Genomic DNA, 23,389 nt, shown 5'->3' with positions numbered 1-23,389 from the left:
AATGATGTATTTGTTTTAATATCGGAAGTGTAATTTTTTATCCAATTATAGGGTTTTTTTGGTTCATTAATGACCCAACGTATCTCTAAGCAGCATCTTCTGTTTTAATAGACAGGGTTTGCTTGGAAGTATTGTGAAAGATTTTATATACTCTTAGTTAAGACCCCCTGATACAGCTACACACGTGCTCAGCTTCTTTTAAACAGCTGAACAGTGTACCTGATGACTTGCCATGCTTGAGAACCATGAGCAGAGGCCACAAAGCATGCACCCTCTTTTTTCCTCCCTCATGCCACCGTGCCACATGTAAGCTCGTAGTCAGAAGTGCCCATATCTGCTTCTGATGTCTTACCAAGTGGTCCCAGGCTTGCTGTGTTTCAGGCTCTGTTTCCCATCTGGCTTCAGGGGGCTGTGGGGTGCTGCTGCCTCTGGGAATGTGGGGCTCCTGGCAGGCAATCCCTGTGGGAGCTGTGGGGTAGAGAGGGGCTGGCTAGAGCTCTCTGTGGGGGGACATCCCTGCTCAGGAGCTGCTCCTGCTTCTGGGGCTGCTGGAGGGTGGTGCTCACAGCCCTCTGGGTGAGGGAAGGACGTGCTCCTGGCCTCGAGATACCACCAGCCCTGCACGTAGGCAGTGTATGGGTGGGAGGCGGCTACGGGCTGTGTGGCAGCGAGGGTGGAGTGAGCAGATGCAGTCTGCTGTCCTGTGGAGAGCATCAGCCTTCTCACTGACTCTAGGCTTGCTTTGATTTTTCCATACCTTAATGAATAGCTTGTTCACAACCTTTGCTAGGGTGATGGTGGACTTTGTGTTAACCAAAGGTGAATGCCAAGATTGACAATCAAATTTAGTTTGTGCCTGACCTGAATAGAAATGCAACTCTTTTCTACTTCTACCCTCTATATTGCTTTCTCAGGACACAACAGCCTGTGATGTGTGTTAAATCTCCATCATTTTGTTACTCCTTCCCCACCTCACCCCCTTCCCCATGACATTAACCAGGGTTCGAGAGGTTTAGAGAGGCACTGTCCAAAGGGGGATGTGGGGGAAGGGGCTTTGCTGACTGAAGGGCTGAGTGGCACATACGCTCAGCAGCAGTGGTGCTCAGCAGTGTCATTGCGTTCAGATGATAACGTCCCACCAAACCTGATGTAGTTTCCTTTTCAGGAACCAGCGTAGATTTTTGATTTGATTTGATTCTCTCAGCGATAAATGCTGGGCTTTGGGTAACCATCTCTTTCTCCTTTGTGTTACAGAGCTCCAACATGGGAGGCAAACTGAGCAAGAAGAAGAAGGGGTACAGTGTCAATGATGAAAAAGCTAAAGACAAAGACAAGAAGGCTGAAGGAGCAGCAACTGAGGAAGAGGAGACTCCAAAGGAGACTGAGGGTGCCCAGCCAACCACAGAGACCACAGAAGTGAAGGAGAACAACAAGGAGGAGAAGGGCGAAAAGGATACTCAGGTCGCTGCTAATAAGACAGAAGAGAAGGAAGGGGAGAAGGAGAAAACCGTGACCCAGGAAGAAGCCCAGAAACCAGAGCCAGAGAAGTCTGTTGTTGATGCGAAAGTAGAGCCACAGAAGAACAATGAGCAGGCACCCAAGCAAGAGGAGCCGCCTGCAGCCTCTGCTCCTGCTGCCAGTAGCGAAGCGCCCAAAACTTCTGAGCCTAGCAATGATGCAAAAGCTTCCCAGCCTTCAGAAGCCACAGCTCCCAGTAAAGCAGATGACAAGAGCAAAGAGGAAGGGGAAGCCAAAAAGACTGAGGCTCCCGCAGCGCCTGCAGCCCAAGAAACTAAAAGTGAAGTGGCCCCAGCTTCAGACTCAAAACCTAGCAGCAGCGAGGCTGCGCCTTCTTCCAAGGAGACGGTGGCGACAGCAGCACCTAGTTCAACTGCTAAGGCCTCGGACCCTGCAGCCCCACCAGAGGAAGCGAAACCTTCTGAAGTTCCAGCAACTAATTCGGATCAAACCATAGCAGTGCAAGATTAAATTGGACAGCCTGTTGAAACAACCACTTAAAACAACCCGTGTCTTTTTTTTATTTTTTCAGCTATACTAACTCCTTTCAGATCTGAAATAACAAATATGTATTGCCCAGAAAAAAAAAAAAAGGAGAAAAAAGAAAAAATGAAAAGGATGTCCCATCAAGTTGGGAGGGAGGGAGGGGGGAGAATCCAAATAGTATTTTTGTGGGGAAATATCTAATATACTTTCTGCCAGCTTGACACAAGTCCTAGATTAAAAAAGAAAAAGTAAAATAAATGGATGTCTGAAAGTACAGCACATCTTTTGTATCTGAACTGCTGTAAATGCACTCCACCGATGTATCAAAATCTTCTTTTTGTTCTGTAATGGGGTTTGGGAGTGATGCGTTTGATTCTGCCCACTAGGTTTGTGCCAAGGCAATCAGATCTTTATGAAAGCAGTATTTTCTGTGGTTTTTTTTTTTTTTATTTACAGCCTTTCTTATTTTGATATTTTTTTTATGCAGTGGATGAATGCCAACTTTCAGACAAAACCCACTTAGCTGTCCACATATTTCTCAATGCCAATCCTCCAATTCTTCCTCTCCAAATATTTTTTGGGAGTAAAAAGCATTTTCATCTACTTAGCCTACCTAGATTTCTCATGACGAGTTAATGCATGTCTGTGGTTGGGTGCACCTGTAGTTCTGTTTATTGGTCAGTGGAAATGAAAAAGTCTGCGTTCATTGCAGTTCCAGTTTCTCTTCCATTCTGTGTCACAGACACCAACACACACTCATTGGAAAACAAATGAAAAAAAAAAAAAAACAAAATGTACAATGGATGCATTGAAATTATATGTAATTGTATAAATGGTGCAACAGTAATAAAAGTTAAATAATTTAAAAAATATAAAAGTGTAAAGACTCATTAAATCTTCACTTTTACATTTTGGGAACTAGACAAAGGAGATTCTTGCACTTGGAGAAGAAGTTTTACATCCTGGGCTGTTTACTCTCCTGTTTATAGTGTAGTAGAGGCAAACAAAGAACCATCAACTGCATGATCCTAGAAACATGCTGCCATAAATTCCTACTTCAATAGCCACGATCATTCACAGGTGAAGCTGGAAGAAGTGGTGAATGAACAGCCCTTCTCAGATGTTTTGCCCCCAGCAAAGTAGAAATGGCCTTTGCCTGCCTTAATCTGTGACATGAGTGCTCTCTTGCTATTTTAAAGAGATAGAGGCACGCTGACTGGGTTTTAACTGGGAGTAAGACAGTGGATTGGGTAAACTGATATTTTGAAAGAAGGCAATTGAATTTAATCCTATTAAAATATTCCTAGTGCTGATACACTTTGTTCTTCTCCCCATTGCTGTTGTGCAGGAGATGAACCCCAGCTGCCACAAAAGGCCAGTTCTCTGTATTTCAAATATGGGTAACCTTGTGTAGCTGAGCAGAGTTTAGCCTGAAAACAACATATTCAGTTGTTTTGCCTGTTTCCCCCATTTTTATTCAGAAGAACTGCTGAATAATTGCAGTTTCTGCTGAGTGGCATCCTTGCTGGATATAGATGATTTCAGTGCACAGCTCAGGATTCACAAAACTGTTTAAAGAAGCCTATTTGGTCTTCCCACTGATAGCTCTGTGAACAGTTCTGAGAGAAGTGAGCAGTGGTGAATAGAAACACAACTTGTACATGTACCAAAGGGCTAAGTAGACTTGTATTTAGTAAATTAGGGAGATATTGTTTTGAAATAATATAAATTATTTCACATACTCTCCATTGAGTGAGGACAATTCACTCTACAGATTTCTGTAATTGTTGTCCTTTATTCAGAAATACAAGTTTCCTACACTGTGGTTGGGATACTGATGCGTGGTTGTGTGCCCATGGAAAGCTCACTGGAACTGGCAAGAATAGTTCTGTTGGGTTTAGATCAGGTCATTCACTTACAGGAATCTTGCACCACCATCAAGCTTTTGCATCATTAATGTGAAAGAGTCGATTTCATGCTTAGCATGTCAAAATAAAGTGGATTCTTTTGCACAGAGAAAGGTCAGCTAAGTACTCTGGTTTAAAAGAGTGGCAGGCTTTTTCAGACTGAAGAGTTGATACACTGCAAGGGCCCAGGCAGATAACACATCTGCAGTAGTTTACCAAGCTTTGTGCCTATACAGCTGTCACAATCTACAGCATCTTTCTGTGGCCAAGTTTGTGGGTTTCCTGCGAATCTGTAAAAGCCCTCTGTCATTGTTTCCCAGTGTAGACGTGTCCTAGAAAGGGAGAATTTTGGTCCACAATTCCCCCAAGAATTTCCCTGAGACGAATCCAGGACTGAGGAGGAGTGCAGGGATCCTGCAGTACTTCGTGGTGGCAGTACTGGATCGACCTGAAGATGACATGACTAAATCTATAGTCTGCCGTTGGGCTGGAAGTGGCTGCTAATGGACAACAGGTATGTAACTTGTCTGTCAGAGTGGTATGTGAATGTACCCACTAACTATATCACACCTTGGCTGGTGTCACACCCATTCATTTTCAATATAATGTTCAGACCAGCGCTTAACTGCCATTGCTAAAATAGTTTGCCAATCAACACATGCCTTGTTTTCCCCTGACCTTTCTTCACTTGGCATACTTAAAGCTGGTGAGAAGATCTGGGATGCAGCCTCAACTTAATTATTCTTCGAGGCAAAAATACCTCTGTGCTCCACAGCAGCATCCAAACTGAGCAGCTTCTGCAGCAGCTGACAGCACACTTCTAGCATAGATGCTGCAGTTCTCACAACCTGCTTGCTGACAGTAGTTCCTTCCTGACAGTGTGGATGGTGCAAGGGAATATGTTATGCCCTGGGTGGCTGGAAGTCACTCGTATGTTGGCAAAGAAATATGCCCTTGTGTTTGGGAAGCTGAGAAACTGCAGCCAGAGGTTGATGCACCTATTTAAGTGCTCAGTAGTCTCAAAAAAGTTGCTAATATAGTGGGTTTAATTCTTTTATTTATGGAAGGGGCTGCAAAATTAATCTTGTCAAAGTTAAAATGCTTAGTGTGCAGCTGGTAGTGCCAAGGCATTCTAGCATAGGCCATTGCTCAACAGTGTACCTACATATGCAAGCAAAGAAATCACCTCTGCTCAAAATGCTTATGAACTAAGCACAGATGGTTAATTGAAATGTGAAGCATGTTGCTTGCCTGAAGTGGCATATAGAGACCTTGGAGCCTCAGGCCCTGCTTTTCTTCACCTCAGTCCAGTATCTCATCTCCAAGATCCTTTTTCTGAGTTATAATCACTCTTTAATAACACTAAAAGTGTGCTAAGGGTACAGAGCTACCAGGGATGTTAATGCTTGAGTGTAAGCATATTGCAGATAACTTCAAAGAACCCGTCCCTTTTGTGAAAATGTGCCAAAGGAATAGAGAAATTCAACCCTGGGAAAGAACCGTTGCTATTGTTTGGACCCCCTGCAGAGAGATGTTTGCAAGGTCTCCCTTGCTCTGCCTTAGAGATTGTCAAGAATCTGTTGTTCTCCCTTTGACAATAGGAAGGTCGGTGCCACTGGCTTTGCTCATACTTCACTTGCACTTTCACAGCAAGGAGAAATGCAGCTGCTGTACACCAACTTAATCTTTCCTTTTTTTTGTAGTGTACTTGAAATGTACCTGCTGGTACTTTTATAATGACATTTTGAGATAGAAAACCATGTTAAAATATTCATAATGAAATAGCCTCCTAGAAGTAACACTTATCACTTCCCCTGTAGCTGGTTTCTGTACACTTACTTATGTCTCTGTACAGGGTAGATATTTATATGAAGAAAAGTAAAATAAAACATTCTAGATGTGTTGGTGGCTTATGTGGCAGCACACCTAAGCATGGGACTGTGTGACTGCCAGTATCTGAACAGTCAGCAGCTCCTAAATTTCTGCTGGCACTGCCTTGGTCCCCACAATTAACTAGGAGGTCTATCTGTTCTCTGTCTCACCTAACAAATGCCTTCTCCAGATCAGCTTGAGCTCCAGCTTGGTTCTAGTGTAATGAACTGAGCTTGAAGCAGGGGGTGAGTCAAGCCTTCAGTCTTTCTTCAGGAGCTTCTTATCACTAGGTTGCATATCTGTGAATTGGTCATATTTAGCCAAACTGGGGAGTGTGTCAAAGAAATACCCTGGACTTGTTGCAAGTGCTGCTTAAGACATTTTCTCACAGCACATGGGAAAAACAGCACAAGGAATAGCAGCATACATGTGTTTTCCTCCATTGCTATGAAAAACAGTATTCTCCATGACCGGCAGAACTTTGCTTGCCTCATTTATCATGGTGGCTCAAGACCTGGACACAGAGTCAGGTAAGCAGGAGGAAGTATTTTTAGGGTTATTTTTGTTGTGAGGACAGAGGAAAGGAGTGGATGTTTCAAAACACAGCCACAGGAGTTGGGCCACAGGGCATATGACACAATCTTTGTTTCCTGGAGACAACACTGTTGTATGTTAATGGGCTACCACAGGGTTACCATGTCTCTCCAACTTGCCCGGATACTTGTCTCTCTTCTAGCATATTTGCTTGTGTAGACAATAAATATTAATTCCAGCTCTTTTTCTCATGGTTGTTTAAATATATTTTCTCAGTCTTTATATTGTCTTCCTTCCACAGTGTAGAGGCTTAGATCTCTGAGAGTCTCCTGTTGCATCAGGAGGGTGGCTGAGCTTCTTGATGGCTTGGCTTGATCAAGATTACTTTTTTTGAGATTGTTCAGTCAAGTGAGGTGCTGATTTGATTGAGTTACAACTTTGTTTCACTTAATAAGCAAAAGTTCAAAGACTTTACATGATGTTCCTGCTGAGGGTAAGATGAGATATTCCTATAAACCCTACAAGTCTGCTTTTGGAAATCATCAGGTTGCTGTAAAATGAACAACTTACTAAACATCAGTGTTGATTCAGCTGGCCAGTAGTTTTAGCTGAACACTAGGTAGAGTTTGACATTTAGTGTCAGTTGAGAATTAAACAAATTGTACTGGACTCAGTACAAGGACAGAATAGAGTTGAGATGTTTGCATTAAAAAGTGGAAAAGTAACAGAATTTTTTTTTTTGTTCCATTCAGGTCCAACCAGTTCAGAAAACCAATGTGAAACACGAGCCTGTCTCTAGACAGTCTTTTCACTTTGGGAATGCAGCAAAGCTCATAGCAACTAGACTGTAAGTCATACTAGCCAACAACAGAAAAAAAAAAAAAAGCCCTTTAAAACTTCACAGTTAGAACTTTAAACGTTAAAGCTGAATAGTAGGTGTTTTATTTACAGGCTACACAGCCCCCATGAGAAGCTGGGCTACTAGAGATACTCCGTGTGGCAAGAGGCCAGCTGCTGGGCTTCTGTTCTAGCTATTCCAGTGGCTCTCATTTTTAGCTCTCCTTTCCCCCTGTCTCTGTTTTATTGGCTTTCTACCAGTTTTAGTTTTATTATGTGTTAATGAGAATAGTGTACTGAAATGACAGACCATACTGATGCTTCCTTTATAGTATTCTTCTGGGGTTTAATTTCTTTTTCTAGTGTTCTGGCATTACATGCTTGATTCTGGACTGGGTCCGTAAAAACATATATGTTTATTGAGTAGAATACAAATTGATCTGGTGGAAAGGAGAAGTTGAAAAAGGAATTATACCATTGGAAATTGGTGCAAGCCTGAAAGAGCAAACCCTTTATTCTGCAACGTTCTGGGATTCTGAAATGGCTCACTGTAAGCTAAAAGACCCTATGGAGATTTCAAAAGATATCACATGTCAGTATGCTCAATACATTGTTGGTTTAAGCTCTGCTGCTCTGTCCCATTATCTGAACTTTGTCAGCTGCACTTCATTATTTTTTTTTTTTTATTTTTAAATAAAAGACAGCATTCCCAAGCTAGCATTTTTGTTTCAAAAGGTGCACAGTAGCTCATAGTGAGTATGATGCAAAGGAAAGTTTCAATCCCATTAAACCTTGAGTAACCTTTCCCAATAGAAGAAGTTTAGGAATATTTTCAAACATTCTATTTAAAATGAAAAGTTTCCTGATAGCCAGTTTTTCAAGGACATCTTCATAAAAGCATACTTTTGTAGCATAACTGTTGATGATAAGCTAAATGGACAATCTAATGGAGTCTGGCTGCACAGCACAGACTGAGGAAAGAAAACCTGGAACATGGGAGGCCAGTTCATCAGCTAGCAAAATTATTGATTCAGGTCCACTGAACTGTATGAAAAAGAGTTTTATTTGCAGTTATTCCATATAGATCTGAAAAAAAAAATATTAGCAACAGAATGTCACATTATAGTAGGTAGCATTGAATGATTGGATATGAGAGAATTAAGCTGCTACCCTTAGTGATAACCTAATAACAGACAAATTTGGATTTGAATTGAAACAGTGTATGAATAATAATTAGGAACTTGATGTAAATTCTGAAAGAGTAAATTTAAAGGATGTATTCAAGACTTTAGGTAGTCAGTTTTTGTGAATGTTTTATGGTGTTTCTGAGAGACAAGGGGACAACATAAGGGTCAGCATATTTCTACATATACACGTAAAAAAGAGAGAAGTAAAATTATATGGTAGCAGAGAGGAGTGGTATATACTTTTTAATAGGTGTTAAATTTAAACTGGTGCATCATTCTGCACTTAAATATCTTGGGCTTGAATTTTGCTTTTCACCATGTTTTGGTGTTTAAGCTTAACTGTATCACACATGTTGGACCAGACTTTTGGATGAGATTTGAACAGCAGCTCTGTTTTTACTACATGGCCACTTCTTTTTGTATCTATACTTGACCTAATTTTATACTATTTTTTCTAGTTTAATGTGCCAGGACCAATGTGGCTACACTAGTGGGGATCTGAATAAGTGATTACCCAAACTCTCACATTGGCCTTTACCTTCCAAACTGAGCTCTCTGCTACTTTGTTGCATCTGAGCTTGTTACCTCTGGCATTGATGTTTCTGTGCCAATGGCAGGGACTGGGAAAAACTGTCAGTGGGTTTTTGTGTGGTTGGGAGGCCTGTATCTCACTGACCTTCTCTCTCTTCTCCCCGCTCAAAAAGTAAGGGTAGCTGATGCATTCTAGCATGCTGTGCTGGGAAGTGCTTCTCTGAGTCTCAGCTGAAAGGCTGAGAACTAGAGAAAAGGTAAGAGAATTCCTTGGTCAAAATATGCAGAGAATGGAGAAGAAGGGTTTGCATGTATGATAGTTAGCATAAAAGTGATATATAATTTCATGGTAGAATTAAGGTGGCAGAGACATAGCCTGTATTCCAAGAAGAGAAGCACCTTGCAAATGGAATCACATACACTATTGTAGAGGAGCAAGATGGGTACAAATCATAGCTACCACAAGAACAAATATTGCTTTTAGGCAAAAGCAAAACTTGCAATGATTGGAGGAACATCTAGTTTGGCAGAAAGACATGTCCATTGTTGCAGTCATTTTTAGAGGTGGGTTCATATTTGAAAGATTTTTGGAGATCTTTTTGTGTCATGTTTACATTTCTGAGACAATTTAGAATTTAGATTACAAAAGCAAGAAAATGCATTTCAGTATACTAAATGAAATTTTGTGACAGCATAAGCAAAACTTTTCTATAGCAGGATGTGGGACTGTAAAAAGAAATGAACCATGGTGTTGGTGAAGTAAAAGTTCTTAGCTAGTACCCTGAATACATGCAACATTTCTAATAGAAATGAGAGGATGAGATGGAAGCTGGGGCTACAGTTCTACACAGTGACCAGAGTTCATTTTCAGTTAATTAAAAGTCTTGTTTTTGTGATGGTATAATGAGGTACTGTCAGATCAAATGATACTATCAATCAGATCCAACTGTGGTCAATTCTAGTCATAATGCTTCAACATATATATGACTTTTCGAAAAAGCAACTTTATTGTGAATGGCTGTTTTCATTGATTTTATAACCTTGCTGTCCAGCTTGAAAGTTCTGGAATTGGTTTGGTAGCATTGAAAGTAAGAATCAATCTATTTGTTGCAAATCAGTGACAGGGTAGGTATATATAGAGAAGACTAAAAAGACATTACAAGGTCAGAGAAGCATTTGGGAAGGAGTCAGCCACAGGGGGAATGTTATAAGAAGACTGCAGTTACTGTGCAATGCAGGATAATGATTTTTAGAGCACCACTTCAGATGAGTATGGAGAGAAGACACAAGGTGAGTCTTGACTAGATAGAATTGGTTGCAGGTTAGAGATGTTATGCAAAAAGATGCTACAGGGGCTTTGCCTGTACGTGAAATCAAAGTCACACACTTATTATTTTCCTTTTCACTCCAGCTCTCCCACATTCATATTTACTTCCTCCTACAGGCTTAACCTTTCCCTCGAGGATCTCTTTCTTGTCCCCAAGATATGCCTTTGCAGGTAAGATTTTTCCTAAAGTGGTCAAAACATCTATTTAAGAGGAATGTGACAGATACCGTGCCTTCCATAGAGCTCCTGTGCTTCTGGATAAGGCTCATGTACAGCTTTGCCCTTCAAAGCATCTTGTACAAAACGAAGATGTACCAGCTCACCAGGTATCTGAAATAATTGCATGCCTTACCCTGGTATCACATAGATTTTTTCCATTGTTTTATCTCTATGCAGATACAGGTGGGTGTGCAGTGTTTTAGTACTTGCCTGAAACAACAGTGGTCAGGTTAACCCGGAGATACCATTTTATGAGCAATGCCTCCAGCTGCCTTGTGTGCTGCCAGGACTCGACTGACCATGCAGGCAAGGAGAGCTGCCCATCTTTAGCTCACCAGGGTTGCCTGCAGCAGGTTACAGCTGGGCTGCCTCTCCCTGCCTGCCAGCTGCTCCTCCTTCTGCTTGGTGTATACCTGCTCCAGTCTCCGGCTGAAAAGGCTTGGCTTGGAAGGCAATAAACCACCTGTGGAGGCTGTGGAACCACCTCAGGAGAGCTTAAGGATGGGGAGGAGAACTATTTGTCAGAGTTATGTGGATATGGTTGCATCTCCCTTAGGACAGGGTAATGGGAAGCCCTAAAAGACTTTGAAAGTCAAAGTCTTTAAGTTTTCTATTGTTTCCTGATAAGCAAAGATTATCCCAGTAAGAACTGTTTTCCCTCACCTGAATAACAGCTAGACTATATCTGCTTTCATGGAATAGTAGTTCACTCTACATTGTCTTCATCAGGACTAAGGGCAGTACAACATATTGTTCAGCCTTAAATAAATCCCACACTTCAATACTTAGTTTGATAGCTGCAGACTGTTACTCTGGGATACTGAGTATCCCCTTTTTAAATGGATTTTTGAAGTGTTGTCTGACTGCCCAGAATGAAGTGTTTTTCAATTTTACTTTACTTTTTCACCCTCTCTCTTACATGATTTCATTCCAGCTATTCTTTTGTCCACCGGGCCATCAATAGGCAAAACTGTTTACTTTTTCCTTTGTACATCAGTCAAACCACAAATGAGAAACAATAGCACGTGTTTCGGTAACTATTTTCCCTTGGATATATTTTTTCAGCACTTTGGTTCATGTCTCAGCCTGCTATAGGCAAGACCATATTGCTATTTCAACTAGGCAAAATTATCATTTGTTATAAATTGACTTGGGGATATGCGGATGTCCAGCAGCAGTGGTGAGAATTTTCTAATCATTGTGTGCTTTATTTAAAAATGCAATTCACAGTGGATCTCTGATGAAAAGTGCTAGTAACCCTGCGAAATCGGAGTGCTGCCTGTGCAAAACTGGATGAGGCTTTCGTTTAAAAAGTACTTCTGCTGATTTGGCAGAATTGGAACAGCAAATTGTAGTGATGAACTGGATAAAAATGACCTGGAAAATCCCTGCCTCATGTACAGTGCTGACTGCTGAGCCATCATTGCTGTTCTGTGCTTTTTCCTTTGTGTTGGCCTGTGCATAGATATACTAGTACCGAGTTAGTTCAGAGCTGGGATAGGAATAGGGGAAACCACAACATTTTAAACTCCCTTTTTTTATCCTGAAAAGAAAATTATTTTCTAAGCCTTTCTTTTTTGTTGTGGGAGAATGCAATGAGATTAGAGACTGAAGCTAGATCAGACTTTCTCAAGTCCTTGTGCATCGCCACATAGCCATGTTTGGGCAGTAGAAGCTACGCAAAAGTGACTCAACCATTTGCAGAAGAACCCTTTGAAATTCAGGAACTAACAATTTTGAGGATTCTTTCAAACCCTTTCCAGTTGAAAACTGTATGGGTTCGTCTCCCTCTGTACTCTGTCTTGATGCCTGGCATCTATTAACACCTAAACCTTAGAGCATATTATCTGCAAAATTCGCTGCTCCTTATATCAAAAGTCTTGGAAACCACCACAATTTCCATGCTTCCCCCAGCCCTCCCATCTTAGTTTGGCCAAATTCATCCAGATTTCAGTGAGCTTGAGGAACCAGACTGTGTGTACAGCTTCCCATGATTTTAACCAGGATAATTATGCTGTTAAAATAGTCATGAAAGCTACTAAAATGAAGGAAAGAGAAAAAGAATGTTTGTTCAAATGGAGCAACAGGATGTAGGCAAGATGCTGGAGCATCTTTTTCACCATAAAAACTGGAACTGCTGATTAATCAGCCACGCCCTTCCTCAAAATCTGAACTGTTTACTCATGGGTGGTTCCCAATGATTCAGCTCACCTGGTATCTGAAAGCAATGGGTGTCTCACTCTTGTTACTGTGCAGATTTTCTCCACTCTTTTATCACTATAGAGATACAGGTGGGTGTGTAGTGTTTTACTATTTGCCAGCCACTATTTATAATACTCCCACAAAGTCCCTAATCTTTATTGAACAGCTTTATCTTTTTCAAATAAGAAACATGGGTTTCTTAAAAGAGTGTACAATTGGACTTGTCATAAGTAGTTACTGAATAACTAAGGGGAGAGCTGTGTTCCTGAGCCATTGTATCAAACCTAAGCACAGTAATATAAAAAGAAGAGGGCTCGTCCTTTTTCTCTTCCTGATGTGGTTAACAAAGATCTAAGAGAGATGAAATAGCAGTATTTTCAGTTCTTGTTATTTTCTTTTAAGGAAATATTCCAAACTTCTCCTGAGTGTAAAGCGTTTGGCGTGGCAATGATTGCAACTGCTCATTGTACTCATCATCTGCACTCATTGTGCAGAATTGATGCTGGTTTAAGTAATTAAATTAATGGAACTATATAATATGTTCATTGACTACATATTTGATTACCTGATTTCACGCTGGAAGATAAATGGCAGCATATACACCTCCAACGCATATAGCAGTGGGCCTGGTCATTTTGTACAGTGCATGCAACTGGAGTCCAGTGGTGCCATGTAGTAAGAGATCCCACCTCTGATATGACTGATAACTCAGACAATCACAGATACCACTGCTCTGTCATGAGTTTATGTTTAATGAGACATTTTTCTGCCCTGGGACAAAGACTAAACAATTTTTCAAAACTGGCTACACTGGATTTGCTTAGTTTTAAAGCAATTGCCTATGAGGATAAACAGAATAGCTCCCAAGAGATGCTGGAGGCTGCAGGACAGAGAGTGGAAGTTAGGCAGAAAAAAATATTTTTATTTTTTATTAATTTCTTATTGGGTACTATTTGGAAGTTTCTTGACTAACATATAATCTTTTTAGGTGATCACTTTTCTTTTTAAGTTTTTAGAATCCAAAGCTTTCTGTAGATGTTCTTAAATGCATGATCCTAAATGAAAGGAGAAATGACACAGACCATTAAAAAGATGCCCCCAGTCTGAAAAAAGCACATCGAATTAGACTGCAACAGTTGCACCTGGTTCAGGCTTCAAGTGCATAAGCAGTAATGCATCCAGTAAAGAAGCAGTGTGCATTATGGAGCAACAGTCTAATTCACTTTGGTTTTGGAAAGCCAAACTGAGAAAAACACAGCCTTGTCCTGGGCAAGGTATCTGTGCTGTTCATTCTTAACTCCTACTCTGAAATCAGGCATGTGCTGCTTACCCGTGTAGCCCACTCTTCCCCCCACCTTCCCTGCCTCTGAGAGCCTAGGGGAGTTCTTGGGTTGCAGCCAAGCATCGTGGTCTGGCCACACAGTGTCATCTGAGGGAGAAAAAATGCAATGTGGTTGCTCTGGCATAACTATTAGTACAGCTGCTGATAAAACAGGGAGAGAAACAATGCTGGTGAGATGCAAAGCTTAAAAGCTTATGTTTTCATATATTTGTAAGAATACCAACTCTATTAAATTATTTGAAAGTGTAAGGATTATTAAACTTCTGTGTACAATGCTGTTCCAACTGGGTATTTTGGTAAGCTGTCATTATGTAGATATCTGTACAACATAAACTAGTGCTGTGTGAAGAAAGAAAATTTTAGGATTATCTTTAGGAAGAGGCATTGCATGAATTACAGGAATATAAATTACTGTCTGTTGGTTTAGTTAGTCTACAAGGTGGCCAGGTCACCAGAGAAGCACCAGGAAAACAGTCAGCGAGAGGATTTAAAAGCACTAGCTAAACTTAGGAGATCAGGGAAGCACGAAGGGTGGAGGCTTTCTCTGCTGTCTCTATTCATTTTCGCTCTCCACATGTATATGCAGCAGTTTTTGGCACTTCTCCCATTGTAATATTTCTGTAAACCTCTGCTGATGGATACTGCTGACATATTGCATGTATATTCTCTGCTGTGCACCTTCTCTTTACTCTGTGGCTCTCCTGACCAGCAGTTCATTCTAAGAATCTATTAAGTATACTCTAAAAAGAAATCTACAGTTTCCTTTGTACTTACCAGTCTCCCACTTTCCCCCTTCTCCAGGTACTACAGTAGTGATCTGAGAGATGTTTTTCTTTGTTTTTAAGGCTTTCTTCATTCTCTCTCTTTTTTTTTTTTTTTCCCCTTCTTTTCCTTCTTCTTTTTCTTCTTCTTCTTCCAGGTTTTTATGGGGAGAACAGGACCGCTGTCTTTTTGGGGAACAAAGATCCCAATTAATCTGTTCTTTTTCTCATGGAGTAAAAGAAGTCACTGAACTTACATGCTCCAATAACTTCTCTGCTTTGTCTGTGCTTATCCTAGCAAGTACTGCTCCACATGGTAAAAAAAAAAAAAAAAAAAGAAGAAGAAAATGTATCCTAATCTTGTTCTGAATGAACTTGAGGGAGGTTTTACTTTGGAATGACTGAAGAACAAGATCCTTGCAAAACAAGGATCAGGTTGTGCACCACACTGAAGGAATTAATTATATCACCACTGATTTCAGTGTGGGAGAGGACAAGTTCAAAGTAGCATCAACAGGTGATTTTTCAAATCACCATTTCCTCTGATGTTCTCTTTAACTTGGAAGAGCCACTGCTGTGAACAAACAGACAGGCAGAGAAGATGGAGGAGGAAAAAGTGTTTGAAGGAGATGAGTTACAATGATTTTCACTTTTCTCTTCACAGGACAAACACCCCATGGATCCTTGCTATGGCAAAAGGCTGATCTGAAGCCTGTGCAGGGACTACCCAAGCACTTCTATAAACAGGGACTTAAATTCCCAAGAAGGAAGTTCAGTCCCCTTATCTTTCACATGCAGCTTGCTGTACAAATACAGCTTTTCTCTCTTATTGCTGCTTTTGTCTCTTACTTTCTTTTCTATTTTCTTTCTGCCACTAGGCTTTATGCAATATTCTAGGTGCAAAAAACATTTCATAACCCAGCTGTCACTTGAAATAAACAGTCCTTCACATCTGCATTTGTAAACATGTGCAGAAGGCTTCCCATAAAAGCAACTGACAAGAAATATTTCAGTCCTTCCCTTGTGAGGGTGGAGGGGTAAGAACAGGGTGAGATCTGGAGAGCCAAGGTGTTGCAGGGGAAGCAGTGTTTGGATGCCAAGCTCCATGCCAAACCCCATGCCCTAGCAGCTAATAGTGGCTACTATAGTCATGGATCCAGCAAGGCCAATGCTCTTGCCCACATGCACTTGGCATTTTGATGTAGCCTTGGAACAGACAGGCTGATGCAGCTATGGGCAGCAGCTTTAGTGTTGTCTTGCTTCTCCCTCAATAGCTTATGGAGTTGGAGGAAAGGGGACCCTTAGTCCCTGTGCTCTGTCTGTGCCTGGATCTCAAACAGATGACATGCCCTGTGTAATCTAATGGCCTAGTAACTGTGAAAACTCCAAATGATAGATTTAAATTGTGGTTAAATTTTGTTCTGATCTCTCTACCATGTATATTCTATGACTCAAACTCTTTGAGAAGCTCAGAATTCCTTCTACACCTTCTTGGGTGGCAACTCTCCAGCTCCACTACTGAAACATCAAGCACCCTCCTAAGAGCTTCAGTGAGAAGACAGCAAGAAAGTAAAGACGCTTTTTGAAAATTCAGGGACCACAAAAGATAAACTGAACGTTTTATCTTAGAAAACAGACTTCTTTTATTCAATTCCTATTATCCAAATTAACATTCAGCTGAATGGGTCTCCAGATGGTTTGAACCACTGTAGTCATTAGATTCAGAGCTTCAGTGCTCTTAAAATTTAAAATTTTACTTTCAATTTTTATATGTAATGAATCTTTCACAAAATAAACACAATGCCTAAAATTAAGAGCTCTCCTCTTCTGAATTTATCTCATCTTGTCACATCATATACAAAGTCCATTTATTGAACTACAAGATTATTTGAGGAGGAATTTAATAGTGTTTCTATGTTGCTTCAAACAGGCAAGCTAAGGTGAAAGTGGCACGTATACTTGTACTTACTAATCAACAGAATAATCAGAATCTCCAAGCTTGAGATAGATGATGATTACCTGCAAGCTCCCATTTAAGATTAATATCTGTTACACTATAATTTGGAATATTAATTTATGCAAGTTTACTATTGTATTCTGATACTGGTTGTCCACATAATGTAGAAGTATTTGTAATAAAGGAGGATGTCAAAAAGTTGATTTCCACATGTCCTAGTAAAAGAATGGAGAGAGAAGTAAGCATAAAAAGCCATATAAACTGAAGTATTCTAGAAGATGTCAACAGAAAAATGGATTTTTTCTTCTATGGAAAATTCAACATTTAGAAATCTGGTTTTAATCTGAACTGAAAATTTTTCTATTTTAAGATTTACAACTGAACTCAAATTTATGAAGTTATAATTCTGAAAAAGAACAACATTTTGTTAACTATTTAAACCACTAGGAGATTGTAAATACTTAAAATAGCATGTGTTTGCATTCTATGTTTATACCTGTATATAGCATTTGTAATGAATATCCTGAATACTTGTATGAAAATACTAACATAACCTCAAAATTATAAAGCTGCAAAGACATTTATCAACCCTAACACTGCATAGTAGACATGAAATTATCTGGGTTTATGTTTCTCATAAGAGGAGAGAAACTATTTTGAAATGCTTCAGTTTTGACAAGAGTGCATTTAAAGCGGTGGTGAGAAACTCTTCTGGCCTTTCAGGGAGGCCTTAAAAATTTTATGTTTCTCTGTTGAGAGGAGACAGCATAAAAAAAACCTAAAGAACACATGTCAGAGCAAGAACTGAAGTTTGGCAAGAGAAGTGCTGAACTTCACACACTCAGTACCTCCCAGGAATCGGCTGGGAGCCTACTGAAGTCAATGGGAATTTTTGACTGGCTTCAGTATGGATTGGATCAGATCCATAAAGCCTCTGTTCAGCAAAATCCTTAGGTGGATTTTACTTCAGGCGTGAGCTTAATGAGACTTTACCAGGTAGCTGAAAGTCATACACACTTTTTAAATTTATTAAGATCTGTGTAAGTTGTTGCAATGCAGTAACAAGAAAAATCTTGAAGCAGTGGTCTTTAGGTGTCTAAATACACACAGAAATGAAAGTTCAAGAGGGCTGGGCTACACCTCTCAAAGGAACCACAAAAAAGACATTAATTTCAGAATGGGAAGTGAGAAAAAGCAGATGTTATAACCAGGGGATTTTCAAAATTTTAAATATGAGGCCAAATTTACACTGTGGTAGGACTGAAAGGTGAAAGCCAAAGGTGGTATAAATTGGCGTACCAATCACTCAGATTAAGGGTTTGGTTCACAGTGTCCCTGGCCCGGAAGGAAAAAGAAATATGAACCAGCATTTAATAAAAATGTGTTTCTGGATTCTAGTCACTTCTGTGGCAGTACCCACTTCACCTGCAGTAGAGCTATTCGTAAGTGAGACATAGATCATAGTTTTTTTTATTTTTATTTTTAAAAATAAGAGTAGAACTACTTAAATACCTTTCATGTTTCTCAATAAATTGAGACCCTTAAATTGGTATATTTGCACTTTTAGCCATTTTGGTATATTTTAGTGATTTTACAGTGATTTAGTTATGTGGACTTGACTTACTCTTCTGATGTAGACATGTTTGTTATATGGTGAAAACATAATCACAAATATATACTAGGATTTCTTAACATCACGTTAGAGAGTCCTGTAAGCTAGTCACCGCATTAGCATCCTGCTTATCTAGTAACCAAAGCATTTGCACAGTTTTATCACAGCACTCAAACTGAATCACTGTCCACCCCCGGGGAATGCTTCCATCAGATGCATTGCCATTTTTTGGAATGACAGTCCAGCAGTGTGAAACCTGAGAAACAATAAACCCCTAATAGCAGTAATCAGAAAGCCCAGCTCTTGCAGGCCCACATTCTGAGGTCAGGTGACTCATGTAAAAGCAATCCAGGCCAGTCATAAGACAAAGTTTTTGGAGCCACATCAGCTTTCCAGCATTTACTGAAGCTCTCAAGTCTGGCTTGTGCTCATTGTGTTATTCACCAGATTTATTAACGCATTGTTCTGAGTTCTAAATTACAGCCCATAGTGATTGCAGGCATTGGAGAAGCCTTAGGAGCAGAAATGAGCATATACAGTCTCAGCTCTCTGCAGGATAGTGCTCACTTAAAACCCCTATATTTTAAGATTAAAACTTTCTATTAAGTTAGCTAGTTTCTCTCTTTCATTTTCCATTTCACAAGCCCGTACTGCATTTCTGGCATGTGTCTTTTACCCTCAGGAAACAACCTGCCAGACCGCTGTGGGGATTGAGACATTCTTCCAGGCTGGGTTTCTGCCTTGCTTTCTTTTACCACAAACCATTTCCTAAACTTGAATGTTCTTGTTGAAAGGTTTAGCTCTAAAGCATGAGCTGAGCTATTTACCTCAGGGATTCCAAATCAGGAATTTTAATCACGTTGATTATATCATATTTCATTTAGGAAGGGCACTGCAACGTGCTTCTTACTCCTGAATTTAACTGTGGCATTTTAAAACATGACTGGCTTCATCTGTCCATGCTTTTACTTTGCTCTCTCTTTTGTCTTCTTCTACTGCTTGTGGTGACAAGGGAAACATGACTAGTTGTGCGTTAGATGGTGACTTGCCCACTTTCAATCACAATCTTGTGTGTTTAAATTGTTGAGGAAGTTGTGTGTACAGTATCAGGCTGGGGAAGCTAAGGCATATATAATTCCCCTGCTGTTCCTTTTCTAGGGGACCACAGTGACTTACACTGCTGCAGATGAATCACCATCACTTTATGCTCAGAAGCCTTTGGCTTCTATTTGTTTAAAAAGGCAGAATAAAACTAATATCAATAGATCCCCCAAGAAAAAACTATAGGTGACAATAACTAACCGATATTAGTTCCTCTTCTTCAGTCACACACATAAATCCACACACTGTCAGTGGAAGTTCTGCACCAGACCAGGAGTGACTTTTGTACTGAAAATTAATTTGCAGATGTCCATTGGTGACACAGGGTGGTTTGGGCATAATTAGGGCAGCTACTTCTCTGTCCTTCGTGTACAAGAGAGTATGGCAGACACTCTTCCAGGGCACTGTGACTGAGGTCACTGAACTAACCTCTCAGCTGTAGCTGGGCTTTCCAGAACAACCCCAAAGCACCATGAGAGGGACACCACAGAGCACCACGAGGTGAAAGGAGAAAAGGAATTTTTATCTCTGGGACCATGGAGTGGCAAGTTTTGAAAGCACAGCAGTTACTAGAACTAGTTACTAGTACTTTCTTTAATGAATAAATGAATAATGGTCAAAGCAAAGCAGGAGAGGAAGCAGCATTCATCGCTCAATGGATGTGCTGTGTCTTTCAGATAGTCATTATGCTGGACTTCCTCATCCCACAGAAATGTGACTTGGAAGCTTTACAAAACCTCCTAATTGGTGCACTTTTGGGAAATGATGTTTCAACTGGGCACAGCATAGAAAGAAGGAATGAGGACACTCTCAATGACAACTTTTCTCAAGAAAGCTTTTACTGGGTTTTACCAGTTTCATTGGCTCTGAGACATGAGGTACAGGAAAGTTTTCCATCTACTAGAAGCAGACATTTTGTGATCAAGACATTTTAATTTCAAGTGATAAATTTAAGATGTAAAAGATGCCACTGTTACAGATGGTTGTGTGCTTACAAGGAGTACCTGAGATGTATTTTAATTTAGCAGCTAAACCTGGATCTGTTCTTCCTTGGTTCATCTGTAGATGAAAACACTTCTCCCATATAACTGTGAGTAGTATCTTTTAGGACTTAGGCTTCCTGTGTGAAAACAATATTTGGAACTGGAATGGAGGACTAACATGTAGATTTAGCTTACGTAACACTAAACCAGTCACAACAATCACAGTCCTAAATAGTTAAGGGTTCAAGACTAATTATTTTGGCTACTGTATGGGCTCTGAGGGCACTGTTAGCCCTGACTGTCCTTGTCCAGCCTATCCCAGGTCCTTCCCCATGCTGCTGATGGCCCAGGATACCATTTCCCCTCCTTCCTGAGCTGTGTCACAGGTGACCATTTCAAATTGTTCAAATTCCACAGAGTGATCCCTGATCTGACTCAACCCGTTCCCCTGCCTTCCTTAGGTGATCACAGGACAGTCTATGGGGCCTGTCTCTGTTGCTAGCCCAGCCTTGCTCAGGTGTCACAGGCTGGTTCCTCCTCAGCAAGGGCATGGCCAGTGTTGGGTTTACCGACAACTCCACCTTGTCCCTGTCTCCCTGATCCCAGAAGGTCTCACTTGTTACTCACCCAAATCCAGGTGGTTTCATAGAGTTTTCTGTGCTCACTGATATTCTCTATCAGTCTCCACAAAACTGAGTGGGCCTCACAGTGAGATTTTGTTAAGAGCTTCTTTATGATTATGAGCAGAAAGGCATAAGTTTTGTTTAATTCTACACAGCTCACTGATATTTGTATCTTGTGATCTCAAGAGCTGCATGGGACTTTAGAATGCACCATTTCATATTAAACACAGAATCTGTATCTATAAAATGACATTTAAGAATATTTTCCAAGCACAGGATTATCTTTCCTAATTATGGTCACACTAAAGTACCATCTCAAAAACTGAAATCAGCTTCAAAGTGTCTCCATCGTAGGAGTTTTGCACACTCTTGGTGTGTGCAAAGGCACTTCCCTGCTCTCGGCTGATTTTGTAATATTCTAGAAAAGAGACCAAAGAACAATTGTGTTTCAAAGGAAATTCTCAAAATGATCACTCTGCAAACTCTATAGCAACACTTACATGAAAACTGAGAAAAGCCCTTTCAGTTTTTTTCCTTGAGCACACTTAACAACTGGTTAAATATGGGATTGCCAAAACTAAATTAAGGAGTCTTGATGGCACTTACCTCACAAGGAACAGCTTGATATTCACAGCACCTGGAGGCTGTTGTTTTCATGCTGTTTTGTAAACGACACCATGGGAAAGTGCTAAGCTACCTTCTAGAAATGGAGCTGTGGTGAGTAACTGTTTGGAATTAGTCTGAAAAAAATGTTATCAGCAGTAGGTGGCTGGTTAATCAATGTGTGTTTTTTTTTTCTTTTTTTTTTTCAGAGTTGTATAATTTGAAATATACCTGTGCTGCAGTCACAACACAAACTGCTATCCAAAAAACTTAGCTAGTGCTAGAAATTTAGAGCTGGGATCAACCTACCTGTAACCCAACTATGGACTAGCTGTAGTTGCCTTTTGCAGGTGAGTTACCCAGCCCAGTGTTGCCATGGCGTGCTCATTGCCTGCCCCTAAACCCCTGAATTTAAATGCTGCTTCTCCATCAGACTAATTTTGTGACTGCAGTCCTTACTGTCCTTGGCCCAAATTTGGTTACCAAATGTACAAGCACAACTCTACCATACATTAGCTGAAATCAATTAAGTCTCTCTCAATTGATAGCAGCTGAAAGCTGAATTTGACCAATATACTCCACTGACCCTCTAAATGCCTGTATCTTTACTGATCAAATGCAGAGCTGCTGTGCTAGTTTGAGCCAACAGAGAACATAGCTGTGTATCAGAAAATCAATGAAGTGAAGCCTTCAGATAATATGAGCTAACCTGTTTGCTTGACAAGCATATGGAAACATGTATCAACACCATCATAATCATTGTGATAAAGTATGAAAGTGGATTTGAAGCTATGTCTGCTGTGTATATGTACGCTGTTACTTTGGGAATAGAGAGGAATCTGTATAAAAACACGTTCTTCTAAACAAATTAATTTAACTCCAGGAACCATCATATGAAAAAGGTCTACCAGATTATGATGTATCTCTCTGATGTGACAGCTTTGAGTCTCTGGATTAATCAGACCTCTTTGCTGAATGATATGAATTAATATACAACAGAGGACTCTTTAGATGTCTGAAAATAGACATATAGATTTAGGAATATGTAGGCCTGCCTGAGAAGGAGCAATATGGATACTCCCTTTTTAAAGATGGCAAATATTTTGACAGAAGCAGATGTCTCAGGATAGAGGGAAAGTTACAGGTATAAGAGTCTGCTCAGATTTAAATTAGGAGTAGCTGTAATGAAGTGTGAAGTCATTAAGTGAAGAACTAGGCTCAGAATCTCCAATTATCTCATACCATCACTCAAAGGTACCTTATCAGTAAAGCCCACTGCAAACCTTCCATTGCTTTCAGTTAGCAGCACCCGCCTGTAACTCACATAATTGTGAACCTTCTCATAATGAAACTGTCATATTTTCTTCTTACTGAGTGTAAAAGAGGAAAAGTGTTTTCACATCGGAGAGCATGTGACAATAATGCTTCAGTTAATTGAATGATGTTTCAGGAAGGGGCTGGGAAAGCCTTGAGAGGCTTTTGCTATAGTGCTTCCTGAGGTTAGATTTATTGTATTCTTCTGGCTGCAGTGATGTAATTAGATATATCTGTATTACATAGAGAGAAAAACAAAACCCAGATTCAACAGATTAGTCTTTTTATAGGCTCATCATCTATTAGCTACCTGCCTATAGTTGTGCTTCTCCAAATGGCTGTTTGCAACTAAACAATTGTCTGTTAGGGTCTGGAGAATAAGGATGGTGTAGGACAAAGGTGTCTCACTTGGTGGCCCAAGTTCTGGGTAGAGGTCCTATGGCAGAAGCTAAAGCTCCCTGTGTAATTTCTGT

General features: G+C 40.3%; 1 protein-coding gene across 1 annotated transcript; it reads left to right on the top strand.

The window, feature by feature from the left end:
• Positions 1 to 1,255: 1,255 nt before the first annotated feature.
• On the top strand, positions 1,256 to 2,876 carry BASP1 (brain abundant, membrane attached signal protein 1). Its single transcript, XM_008935058.1, has one exon. It carries the CDS (start codon positions 1,264 to 1,266, stop codon positions 1,987 to 1,989), a length of 726 nt encoding a protein of 241 aa, XP_008933306.1. The 5' UTR covers positions 1,256 to 1,263; the 3' UTR covers positions 1,990 to 2,876.
• Positions 2,877 to 23,389: the final 20,513 nt, after the last annotated feature.

The sequence above is a fragment of the Merops nubicus genome, unplaced genomic scaffold (genome assembly GCF_000691845.1).
Source record: "Merops nubicus isolate BGI_N331 unplaced genomic scaffold, ASM69184v1 scaffold31602, whole genome shotgun sequence".
NCBI lineage: Eukaryota > Metazoa > Chordata > Aves > Coraciiformes > Meropidae > Merops > Merops nubicus.
This window is presented reverse-complemented; position numbering and strand designations above follow the sequence as displayed.